The sequence below is a fragment of the Patella vulgata genome, chromosome 1, assembly GCF_932274485.2.
Source record: "Patella vulgata chromosome 1, xgPatVulg1.2, whole genome shotgun sequence".
Classification (NCBI taxonomy): domain Eukaryota; kingdom Metazoa; phylum Mollusca; class Gastropoda; family Patellidae; genus Patella; species Patella vulgata.
In genome coordinates this window covers 8,183,980-8,197,615 of record NC_065879.2, presented here as the reverse complement: position 1 = coordinate 8,197,615, position 13,636 = coordinate 8,183,980, and the positions used below count along the sequence as shown (strand labels likewise).

The 13,636-nt window shown below is 37.7% G+C and overlaps 1 protein-coding gene across 1 annotated transcript in view; it reads right to left on the bottom strand.

Annotated features, from left to right (window-relative positions):
• Positions 1 to 1,280: 1,280 nt before the first annotated feature.
• LOC130014219 (probable serine/threonine-protein kinase nek3) overlaps positions 1,281 to 13,636 on the bottom strand; it is a 39,232-nt gene continuing 26,876 nt past the window's right edge. Inside the window, exons 8-19 of the mRNA XM_056103114.1 lie at positions 13,037 to 13,497; positions 12,640 to 12,768; positions 10,525 to 10,668; positions 8,981 to 9,195; positions 7,670 to 7,773; positions 6,521 to 6,587; positions 5,858 to 5,940; positions 5,025 to 5,131; positions 4,007 to 4,129; positions 2,790 to 2,891; positions 2,250 to 2,358; positions 1,281 to 1,300 (exon numbers count right to left, since the gene is read on the bottom strand). Coding sequence (XP_055959089.1) covers positions 1,281 to 1,300; positions 2,250 to 2,358; positions 2,790 to 2,891; positions 4,007 to 4,129; positions 5,025 to 5,131; positions 5,858 to 5,940; positions 6,521 to 6,587; positions 7,670 to 7,773; positions 8,981 to 9,195; positions 10,525 to 10,668; positions 12,640 to 12,768; positions 13,037 to 13,497 — 1,664 coding nt within the window. The remainder of the gene's footprint in view (positions 1,301 to 2,249; positions 2,359 to 2,789; positions 2,892 to 4,006; positions 4,130 to 5,024; positions 5,132 to 5,857; positions 5,941 to 6,520; positions 6,588 to 7,669; positions 7,774 to 8,980; positions 9,196 to 10,524; positions 10,669 to 12,639; positions 12,769 to 13,036; positions 13,498 to 13,636) is intronic.

Here is a 13,636-nt window from a genome sequence, read left to right as displayed (position 1 = left end):
ACATTCTATCCGTTTTTATCTGATGCTCGGGTCCTGAGGGGTCATTGTATTACAAAAACAATATTTTGGTCCATTTTTACCCTGGCAGGCTAATGTGTTGTTCATGGTGTCGGTATCCAAAGGGTTAAGAAATAAAACAGGGTTGAACATCCTACTTTTCTGCACCAACTGGTCTAGGTAATGTGAACATAAGTCACAATAAACTCAGAAATTTAATGTCTTACTTTTCTGCACCAACCAGGCTATTTAAGACAAAAAACAACATGTTCTATGAAGAAAATTATGCTTGGACATCTATTATTTCGATTTCCAACTGTCCAGGGATCTTTAACAGCCAATCCGATTGAGTTTATTGAATAAAATATTGTTTTAACTAATGATATACGCAGACCCAAGACTAGAAGAGTTTACCTGTGAAGTAGTTTTTCCGATCTACCGAGACGCTTAGCAGCAAAACCCTTCAGCTGTTTGTTAACCTTTAGAGCCATCCATGTTGGTGACGTCTGATCTAAACAAACTGTTAATGGCGTTTCACCTTCATTATTCTTCACTTCTACGTCTGCTCCTCGTGCTAATAATAATCTAAAGAAATAATACAGATTTTAAATTCATATTCCATTTTATAAGGGAAGAGAGAGAGAGAAAGAGAGAGAGTTTAACCCCACTTGACACAAACTAGGTCATTTCAGGACTAACATTTAGTACAATTTTTTTCAATAATTCACTTGCGCATAGGGGTTTAGCAGTGGGAGAAAATCAGAGGACTTGGAGAAAACCCACGAGGTTGGACAGGCAACCCTACTCCTTGTCACGTACAACCGTACAACGGGAGAATTGAAACCACATCCGCATATGACGTCATATGTGCTAAAATGTGCAGGACCGTCGCCGATCTAGCGTTCTCCAAGAAGATGATTATCTTAATGAATTTTTTAATAATTTAAACATACTTACACCACACATTCATAATGAGATCTACGAGCTGCAATATGTCTACAAATAGAAAACAAAATAAATTCAAGCTACGTTCATGCATCCCCCAACTCTTCAAAATAAATTTGTTAGTCATGATATTTAATTAATATACAACAAGCCAACAGTTAGGCTGATGTCCCCTGCATCAAACCCCCAAAAAATTATTTATTTGCGCCTTTATATTTTTATAAAGCATCAATCAAGGAAATCGCTTATCACTCATTACTGAACTTGGTCGAGGTATTGATGTAATGAAACCATTGTGTTAACATGACCCAACACTACTTAATACCATGTAAAGAAATCTACACCAAATTTGAACATTCTACCTCATTTAGCAACAAACAGAGTTAAAGTGTCCCAAAATGGCAAAATGGTCAGACTAACCCATATTAACAGTCCTCTGCTCTCTCTGATGCTTTCCCTGAAAGAAGGAAGACAAAATCCTGACTACCCTCCAGAGAGATAAAACAGAATTAAATCAAACTATCAACTTACAGAGGTCTATCACCATGTTCATTAGGCACGTTTATTTCACATCCAGCAGATAGAACCAAGTTAATAATATCAACACTCCCAGCATATGCTGCCCAGTGTAGGCCAGTGTTTTCTTCCTGGAAATAGAAATCACAGCAATTATAAACACTGAGAAACTTTATTTTCACTAAAAAACCCACAGCACCTATATCATCCCATATACAAAAAGCCAACAGCGAGGCTGATGTCTCCCTCCTCCCTCCCAAAACGGTGACTAACAGACAGCCAGACGTACAGTTGTCTAGCCCAGAAAATATTCATCATCCAACTCAAGTCAAGATAATCAAATTTTTACACCAAGTTTTAGGGTGGTTGAATGGCAGGTTACTGCGTGCGTGTTGTATCGTAAGTCTGTTATTGGCCTGGTTTCGATTCCCCGGTTGTACGTTTGACAAGGAGTAGGGTCACCTGTTCAACCTCGTGGGGTTTCTTCAGGTCCTCTGGTTTCCTCCCACTGCTAAAGACCCTTACGCGCAAGAGAATTATTGAAATAAAATTGAACCATGTTAGTTCCGAATTGACCTGGTTTGTGTCAGTGAATGAATGTTAAACTCTCTCTATCTCCTTCCCCCCCTCCCCTCTCCATCTCTCTCTCGCTTAAATATTCTAGGTCAATTAGAAGCTTAGTTCTTGTGGATTATCATGTTCCAATCTCTGTATGATGACTTTGCTGTAATACTTTAGAAATTGTTTAATAGAAAGTAAGATAGTAACGTATAGCATCATTATAAAATTACTTACATCATCTTTCATGCCTGGATCTGCACCATGTGACATTAAGTAACGAACAGTATCAACATACTTTGACTCGGCAGCCCAGATCATTGGTGTCCATCCTCCGTCATCCTGTAAATTAACAACAATATGTTACATTAAATATAGCTTAACTTATATGCCGTTTAATTCCTCATGCCTTCTTACATATAAAATCTGTGATTTAATGATATATGTTGATTAAAAATATATTATTAATCCATCAAAAGTTTGCTTCAAATCATATTCATATCATATAACTACCCAATGCTGCGAGAATTTGTTTGTATCGGCCTTGTCACATGACTTGAATGAGGGAGAATCCATTTACATCTTGTATTTGTTGCTGTCCATTTAGACTTACTATTAAGTAAACATGTCTGTATGATTATATCAAGGTTTAACGTCCTACTGTTCTGCTCTGACTGGGCGAATGAAAAGGGACATACACCATACAGTGTGTTATGAGGGACCTTAAATAAAGCCATTTCACAAACATGTATTATTCTGTTAGAATGACTTACAGTGATATTAACACTCATTTTTCTAACTTCTACTAGATATTGTATAACAGCCATACTTCCTAACTTAGCAGCATAATGTAATACAGTCATACCATCTTCTCCCTACAAAATATACATCATATATTAAACATGCATTATGCAACAGCTAAATCTGTCTATTGCAGGTCTTTCTTTAGGTCTGTAATGTTATCTAAATTATTAATTAGACATTAATTAACTTATCCAGACCATAATCAACTCTCGATGGCATCGGATTTCTCCGATATTAAATAGATTAGTACAGTTCAGCCATATTTTGATTTAAGCTAATATCTTCGCTCGCAATAGAATAACTTGAATGAAATTTTCAAATTATTCATTTTATATTATCTATTTTCGAACTATTATAGCAAGAATGCATAGCTCTTTATCTGAATCATACATAATGTATCTTTAATTCTTATAACAGATCTAAAATACATTTCACTTAGAGCTTATTTTGAAGTGCGTAATTCCCCGGCTTAACCCTTTAGTAAATATCAACTACTTTGGTTACATGAAAAGGTAAGAAAGACGCTATGTACTTTGTGACAGAGAGAGTTTCATGTCCACTCGACACAAACTAGGTCATTTCGGCACTAACACATGGTTCAATTTTATCTCAATAATTTGCTAGCACGTAGGGGCCTTCAGCAGTGGGAGGAAACGAGAGGATGAGGAGAAAACCTACGAGGTTGGACAGGGGACCCTACGTCTTGTCACATACAAGTGGGTAATTGCAACCACACCACTAGACTCATGAACATAAATACTGTGTATAAATATAAATCCAATCAGATAGCATTATCAAGATATTGTATGATAGATTTATTATCATTGTCTACTATCATCAACAGATGCTCCAGCATTAACTAGTATCCAAGACTGGAAATAAGGCACCTGCCACAGACAAAGTCAGGCACAGATTCAGGGTTTGTATGGCACTAAATCTCCAGTGCCTGTCATTTTTTCCGGCACTCATTTGTCTGTTTTATTGATATTATTAATACATGTCCGCCATTAAGTTGAAAATGTCAGATACTATTTCAAAAACCGTTATTTCCAAGCCTGCTAGTATCATTCTTTACTATCAATAACTACCGACCCCATCATCAACAGATGCCCCAGCATTATCTAGATACTGTATGAGATTTTTTATATTACTAGATATTGTATAATAGATTTATTATTTTACTTACCCTTTCATCAACAGATGCCCCAGCGTTAACTAGATATTGTATGATAGATTTATTATCATTCTCTGTAGCACACATTAATGGTGTTCTTAACGTTTTATCCTGTATATGTACAACAGCTCCACACTGTAGAAAATAACAAAATAAACACATAAAATTATGGTATGGAACTATTACAAGCATAATTTATGTTAAATTGTTTCAATAGCATTTTGTAAGTAAACTGGAATATACAGGTCAAAATTACTGAGCGATGTTTCGACTTGGCTTTTCTAGCCATTGCTTGATAATGACTAGAGAAGTCGAAACGTCGCTCAGTAATAAGCAGTAATTGTATTCCATAGAATTTTGACTTGTTTATAATTTATGTTATCAAGTTTTGTACAATAAGCCTCAGGCTTATCAGATGTCCACACCATGTAGTGCTTTAAGATGGAAGTTTTGCGCAGATAGTGGCATTCCGGCCTTCTCTTAGTTTGAATTCTAAATGTCAAGGGTTCTATCAGCTTAAGTACACGCGTCTCATTCATCAACGACTGAGCACCTCATCTCCATCCTGCACCAGTGACATGGAGAAACAAGGAGGAACACAGACTGTTGAGAAAATGTATTATTCAAGATCTGGGGAACATGTGCTTTCTTCAGCTCATCTAAACATTTAATGTAATCCTAAATTTGACATAGAATGAAGTGTAACAAGTTTATTAAATAAGAGAGAGCAAGATGTGGGTTTAACATCCACTCGACACAAACTAGGTCATTTTGGGACTAACATATGGTTAAATTTTATTTCAATAATTCTCTTGCGGTCTTTTGCAGAGGGAGGAAACAAGAGGACCCACAGAAAACCCACAAGGTTGGACAGGCGACCCTACTCTTTGTCACGTACAACCGGGGATTCAAAACCACGCTAGTTGAGTCAATATCAGAGCTTATGATACAACGCGCACATGCTAACCATTCGTCCATCCAACCCCCACTCACCCCTTGGAGCGTAACAAGTTTTATTAAGTGACAATACCTGTACAAGAATATGAACAATAGCAAGATGACCACTATTAGCTGCTGCATGTATGGCTGTCTGATCTTCATGCTCACTATAACGTTGATTTGGATCCGACCCATCCACTGAAAAATAAAGATACAACCCATTATTTTGAATTACACGTTTAAGAAAGACTTGAATGAACTTTTAATTCTTTTTAGAGCGTTTATAAATAGAACTTAAATGATTTAATTGCAGTGTTTCCTGAAAAAGGAGAATGAGCAAGAATATGGTTGTCAATACCCAGTACCCTTGTATAACAAAAACCTAAGACAAAATTGTTTCCATGGAAACACAAAGATGATTAAATTGGAGAAATTTCTAATTTGCAAAAGGTAAATGAAATATTTTTCTGCAACGAATTAGGAAAAGGTACAACTATTACATTCTAAGTTGATGTGTATACAATCTAATTTAAAATACAGATCTATATTTCGTATCGGTTTTTTTTTACACTTTCGATGACCTCCACAGCATGAAGATCTGACCAGATGTAGTGGGAGGTTGCATCAGGGGTTATACAAGCAGCTTTTGACCCTATGACATCAGATATTTGATTACCCAATCAATGTTGATGTTTCTAGTAGGATATCCACAGTTCCATGCATAGCATGCCAATAACTTGCCATAGCAGACCGTGTCATCGGCTAATTTCTCACATCAACCAGAATGCCGTTTATATAACAACTCTTCCAGACAGTAAAGACAAGTAAAACGCAAGTTTGAACTATAAAAAACGAAACGAAATATGATATGTATTTTAATGAGGTTGATCTGTATACAAAGTTTGATAAAACTGTTTGACTTACTCAGTATATAAATACATTTTTCTACCTCGCCATCATATGCTGGTTGATATAATGATTTACTTAAGTTACGATATTTCTTTGGTCTGAAATTCAAAAATACATTTTCTTATACATTGTATATCTAATAAACGATTACAAGTGTCAATCTCAGGTCTCTGGTGGTCATTTGAGGGATTTTGAATTTCTTGCAAACAATAATATTCCGATAGTTGAATTTCTAAAAGGAATATTGAGAGAGAGAGAGAGAGAGAGAGAGAGAGAGAGAGAGCATTCGACCCTACTCCTTGTCAAATACAATCGGGGAATCTAAACCACACCAGTTGATTCAAAGACAGATCGCAAGATACAACTCGCACGCTCTAACCATTCAGCCATCAAACCTCCCTAAAAGGAATAATGGCCCAAGAATAGTTTCAATTCCATTCAGTATTTACAAATATATAATGAATGAGCATATTTAGGATATGATCAAAATCAGCCAACTTCACCAATAATTTTTTTTTTAATCTACTTTAATCCAAATCAAGAGATTATCTACTGTTGATATATTTTGGTTTGGTTTTCTTAAATAAAATTCAAGCCGTAATAAATGGATATTATTCGAAAAATGCAAATGATGATCAGTTTAATATATCAGGGCAATACTATCAGAATAAATCTCACCTTTCTTGTCCCAAATTATCCAGTATTTTCTGTAAGGTCTTTTTATCTGGTCCACTGGGTAAACTATCTGTTGAAATAAATTCACTTTTAATAAAGCTGACTAGAGCTAACTTTCAAAGAACATAAATATCTTGAAGACAAGGTTAACAATTCTAAAAGCCAACTCTCAAGCCTGGAAATAAGGCACCTGTTAATACATGTCTGGCACTAAGTTGAAAATGTCAGGTACTATTTCATTAGTGCTTGACATTTTGTCAGGTACATCTAAAACCTTTATTTCCAGCCCCACCCCCCCCCCCCCCGACTCTTAGTAATAATACCACAATTGAAAGATTCTTCTAGTACTCAAAGAAATCAAAGTGAATAAAAATTAAACTTTTAATATTTCAAGTCTGATTCCCATAGTTAAACTTATTTTGACGGTGTTTCCGACAATATGAAATGCTTGTAACAAATTACTATTCCTGTAGGACTGTGGTTCCGAATATTTTAAAACATGTGGACCAGTTAGGACATTTTATTAATCTGTGAGGGGTCAGAAGGCACCTGAAAAAATGCTAGAAGCAATGTTATGGTGGATCAACCCATAGAAATGAAATGGGGTTTAACGTCCTACTGTTCTGCTCCGACTGGGCTAATGAAGACAGACATACGTCATACAGTGTGCTATGAGGGTAATTTTGTCCAGACAGCGGCCTACTCGTATATCGAATTCTAACTGCCAAGGGATCTTTTATGTACATGCCAATGTATACATGGGACTTCGGTTTTTCATCCCATCCAAATGTACTTGTCAGACCCTCCTTCCTGCATCACTGACAAGGGGAAATCACGTCGGATAATCCTGATGAACATTCTCGGCCAATGCAGGGATTGAACACCCAACCTCCAAGCTAGCGAGCCAGTGTCTTACCCACTTAGCCACCGTGGCTCCCAACCCATAGAAAGATGATGACCATTACTGTTTTTTTAAATGAAATCTACTACTGGAATTCAACATTCAAATACCAATATTTTCATACCGAACTTTACTTTTTCATGAACCCACGTGGACTGCCCACAAACCTCTTTTGGTTTTTCAGGAAACTTCTAATTTTCACAGACCTAAGGTTAGTAAGCAATGTTCTAAATGAGTACAATTTGATTTACCTAAAGAAATAGTTTTTGATCCTAAAGAATATTTGATACCAGGTGTCTCTTTCTCACTTCCTTTCTCTTTATATCCACCTAATAAGGACATCTTTGCTATACTACTGAAAAATATTTACATAACAATTTGATCAATAAAGATTGCCATTTTAATTAAATATTCATTTCTTTTATTTTACAAGCGAGTAGTGAAAGCGCAATCTGATTAAAATACAGATCTATATTTCGTTCGTTTTTTTTCTTTTTCGATAACCTACACTACATGAAGATCTGACGAGCGGTTTTTGACCCTATGACATTAGACATTGATTAATCAATCAGTGTTGACGTTTCTAGGGGTTTACCCACAGTTCCTTGCAGAGCACGCCAAGAACTCGCCATAACAGACAGTTTCATTGGCTAATTCAAACATCAACTAGAACACGTCAATGATAACAATTATTCCAGATCCTAGTGTTGTGAAGACAAGTAAAACGAAATTTTGAAATATAAAAAACGAAACAAAATGGGATCTGTGTTTTAATCAGACTGAGTGAACACGGTTAGGACTCTTTAACTAGAATGCTCCGAGTTCGAATCCCAGCATGGGTCGATAAGCACCAAAGATCTGAGAGAGAGAGAGAAATGGGGTTTAACATCCACTCGACACAAACTAGGTCATTTCGGGACTAACATATGGTTTAATTTTATTTACATAATTCGCTTGCGCGTAGGGGTCTTTAGCAGTGGGAGGAAACCGGAGGACCCAGAGAAAACCCACGAGGTTGGACAGGCGAACCTCCTCCTTGCCACGTACAACTGGAGATTCGAAACCACGCCAGTCGACTCAATGACAGACTTTATGATACAGCGCGCGCACGCTAACCATTCAGCCATCCACCCCCCCCCCCCCCCAAAGATCTGAGGCAGCGCCTAAAGGGCTGACCAGTATAGTGATACCCAAGTCCATCTGTGTGTAGATTGGGGTGCATATAAGGAACAGCATCTCTTCTGAAAATTCCACTTCCCTTGCATTGCACACGTACATATGATTCAATTTTGTTTCAAAAATTTGCTTGCACATAGGGGTGTTTAGCAGTGAGAGGAAACCGGACGACCTGGAGAAAACCCACGAACTGGACAGGTGATTCTGCTCCTTGTCACGTTCAAGCAGTTAATCAAAACCACAATAGTTTACTGGATATCCAACAGGTTAACCATTTGGCCACCCAATCCTCTTAACACTTACAAAGATGTGAGAAAATTTAGTATATTCAAAAATAGTGGTATGGGATCAACAAGATACAGGCACAGAAAAATAAAAATAATTACGTTGCGGCTGTTTGACGTTTACTGATGCGGCCTTGTGTTGTAGATGCTGTATCTGATAACGTTGAAGGTTCATCATTCAAACTCAAGGTGACCTCGAACTGGAGCGATTCCTCACCACAATGTGGACAGTAATATTTTCCATCTTTAAAAACTTGACATTGTTTGTGAAAATTATGAATAGATGGTCCTTCTTTCCGACACTGATAAAATTTTCCCTGAAATTAGAGAAAACAGATATTGAAAAATACTTTTATAATTTCCTAATAGAGGCTATAAAGAAATGAAATGGGGTTCAATGTGATACTTTTCTGCTCCGACTGGGCTAATGCAGACGGTAATAGTAACTATGGGGGATGCTCGGTTGTCAGTCCGGAGCATCCTGAATTGACACAACTGCAATTGTGAGATTTTAAATTATGTCCTAGCAAAGATCAAAACTGTCAGTCCCAACACAAACTAGGTCATTTCGGGACTAACACATGGTTCAATTTTATTTCAATAATTCACTTGCGCGTAAGGGTTTTTAGCAGTGGGAAGAAACCAGAGGACCTGCAGAAAACCTAAGAGGTTGGACAGGCGACCCTACTCCTTGTCACGTACAAACGGGGAATCGAAACCATGCCAGTTGACTCAATGACAGACTTTATGATACAGTGCGCACATGCTAACCATTCGGCCATCCAACCCCTCGAGTAGAGTTATGAAGTAATTAAACACAACAAATATGTTTCAGCTGTCATCCCCCTTTTCAATAGGAATCAGTCATTCACAAAAACACAATGTTAAGATTTTTAGTTAATTGAATGATAACGTTAGCCTCTTTAGGGTTACACAAAAATTTTCTATGTGACCAAGGGCCATAACTCTGATTAATTATTCGAATTCATGGAAAATCATCTTATGAACATAAACATTGTGTATAAATTTTAAACCAAGTATATGTCGCTAATCTTTAGAGTCTCCTCAACAGCTTGCTATGTTATCAAGGGTAGTAAGTCTGGCAGAAACTATTGGAAATAAATTCAAAGTCAATCGGAGCATGCTTATTGTCTCTGATATCACCCTTGGTAATGAAATGAAATGAAATGGAGTTTAATGTCCTACAGTTCTGCTCCTAAACTGGGCTAATGAAGACTGGCATACGCCATACAGTGTGCTATGAGGGAAATTTTGCCCAGGCAGCGGCACTATCGCCTACTCTTATATCGAATTCCAACTGCCAAGGGATATTTTACGTGCATTCCAATGTATACACGGGACCTCGGTTTTTTGTTTCATCCGAAGGACTGGACAGCTGTCCTTGTCAGGCCCTCTGTCCTGCATCACTGACAAGGGGAAACCACGCCGGAAAATCGGGATGAACTTTCTCGGCCAATGCAGGGATCGAACACCCGACCTCCAGGCTAGCGAGCCAGCGTCTTACCCACGTGATCCCTTATCACCCTTGGTGGAAGTGGCCGTAAAACTCCAGGAACGAACGAACGAGGATGCTTACTCTTTCTAGAACACCTGATGCCACTTCTTGTGTATTAATTATAACTAACCTGAGTACAGTAATGTCCACAACCAGGACAACATTGATGAGCTTTAAGTTTAAGACGATGAGCTTCACAGATAGCCATGAAAGGTATTTTAACACCTGGTCTAACTAGCTGAGTGTTAGTTACTTTATTACAACATCCCATTACCTAAATCAAACAAATAAATATATCTAATTAATATATCATATTACAACATTAATCAAACAAATAAATATCTAATAAATAGGTCATGTTAAAACATGAAATGAGAATTTACAGAGTTGTAAGAGTGACTGGATAATCACAACTGTCTCTTCTCACTATAAATCAACCCAATAAGAGAGAGAGAAATGGGGTTTAACGTCCACTCGACACAAACTAGGTCATTTCGGGACTAACATATGGTTTAATTTTTATTTCAATAATTCGCTTGCGCATAGGGGTCTTTAGCAGTGGGAGGAAACCGGAGGACCCGGAGAAAACCCACGAGGTTGGACAGGCGCCCCTACTCCTTGTCACGTACAACCGCGGATTCGAAACCACGCCAGTCGACTCAATGACAGACTTTATGATACAGCGCGCGCACGCTAACCATTCAGCCATCCAACCCCCCCAACCCAATAAATATTTAATCAATATATACATGATACATTATGGAAGATTAGTTAAAAAGCTGGCAGTTCTCACTGTAAGAGTGAAAAAAAAGGTAATGTAAAAGAGCGAGAGAAAGAAATGGGGTATAACGTCCACTCCACACAAACTAGGTCATTTCAGGACTAACATATGGTTCAATTTTATATCAGTAATTTGCTTGCGCGTAGGGGTCTTTAGCAGTGGGAGGAAACCAGAGGACCTGAAGAAAACCCACAAGGTTGGACAGGCGACCCTACTCCTGGTGACGTACAACCAGGGAATCGAAACCCTGCCAATTGATTCAATGACAGGCCTTATGATACAGTGCGCACACACTAACCATTCGGCCATACATCCACCTAATGAAGACAGACATAAACCATACAGTATACTATGAGGGGAAATTTTTCCAATCCATACAGTGGCACTACAACCTATTGTTTAGCAAATTTGAACTACCACGGGTTCTTTTACGTGCATGCCAATGTGAACGGAGGACCTTGGTTTTCCCTCTTATTCCAATTAGTCCATGTGACAGACATGAGATTTTGGAGCATCATTACCAATTTGATGAATAAATTCATCCATGATTTTCAGTTAGCCTGGTGGCTGAAGTGTTGAAATTTAATCTATTTTGGCGGCCACCTTTAAAAATGGCCCCCGTTATTTCATTGAAATTGAGCACATCGGGGAAACCTTCATAACTCCTGAACAGATTGACCTATGGATATGGAATGTGGCTCACAATGTTCGCAAGAAAATGCTACATCTGGTGCTATATGATACATGTTGTTGAATGAATCATATATTTTCCAAATCATTTTTTTTTCCAAGTTTTCATGATCTATTTTCTAAGTTTACTACCAAATCATGTTCAGAGTAATTTTAGCCAAATTATGTGTGTGGTCTTCTTACGTTATTCATTTAGTCCAGTGATCCTCCCTGTACAGCTGCAGTGGCCACAAACTCAACAAAAGTCTTAAGTAGACTGTCAAATTTAAAATGTTAAACGTCGGCGAGGCAGGGCACCAAATTAGTGAATGTTTAGCTAGTGTGTCACAATCGAAACGATAATTGGGGACAGGTTGTTTCTGTGTTAAAATTTGTCCCCGAAGACAATTTTGAGATTATGTCACTTCTTTGACGTCATTTTAGGTTGGGGTTCTGTTCGATTTCCAAAATGGCTGCCAAAATTTAACGAAAAAACGAATTTGAAGTTGGGTGAGTATCACGCAAGGTAAGGCTTGTGATATATCATATATAGGGTTTTCGTAACCACTTGAATTTAAAATTATCTCTAAAAATGAATTATTTATTGGAATTTTCAATGAAACGGAAATGTTTGTTCCGCACAGGAATAAACTTAGAAGGGACAAATACAATTTGTAGAACCAGATATATGATGTTAGTGAACCCATTTTTTCCAGAACACCTGTTTCACACAAAATCTATTTTTTATCCAGACAGACGTATGGATATCAAGGAATTGCATAACAGAAAACTTACCTTCCGATCAACTGTATCAAGTGCTTGACAGAAAAGAGTACCAGTGGCTAATTTGTTAAAGGCAGCACCATTTATTTTACAACAACATAGGGGTATGATGTCCCGATCTGGTGATATACACTGGGTGTTCTGAAAAAATAAATAAATAAATAAATAAACAAGCGCACACTATTAATCATTACTTACACATTTGAAGAATGTATCAAAATCAGGCGTGCAAACCTTAAGACACCTAATTTTCAGGTTATCAGTACGACGAGGGAAACCCACATCAGAAATTTCCGATTAACTTTCTCAGCCAATGCAGGGATTGAACACCCGACCTCCAAGCCAGCGAGCCAGCATCTTACCCGCTTAGCCAACGTTACTCCCAAATATAGAATTAATATCGACATACCATTGCATCATTATCTGGTGTTTTTGGTGGGGTAACCGGATACGTTAAACCATTAGGTGTATTCGGTGTTAACCCTGGTTTCATGTCCTTTCCTACATTGTTAGTAAACCCTCCGACAATATTATTAAACGTCGACAGATCCCTGGGTATTCCTCCTGTTGGGCCACTAACCAGCAACGCCCTCAACGCTTCAGAATTCTTTGTTGCTAAACTAGAGATCGATGGTTTGGCATTTGCACCCATAGGTTTAGCCAATCCCTTCGATTTTGTGTTCGGCTGATCAACATTTGCGATTGGTTGTGGTTTATTTGTATCAGCTGCATTGTTTGGCTGACTAGATTGTTGGAGATGAGGTGGGAGTAGAGATCGGAGCCCTGATGGTGTAGGTGATGTTTTAACTTCAGGTACAACTGTAATAATCGGTGTCATGTTTCCACTTTCATCAGTTTTTCTTTTCTTACCTGAAATATATCAACAATTATTAAGAAATGTGTGTCTGCTGTATTATTATCATCTTTATCAAGAAATGAAATAAGTTTAACAGTTTAACGTCCTACTGTTCTGCTCCGACTGGGCTAATGAAGACAGGCATACGCCATA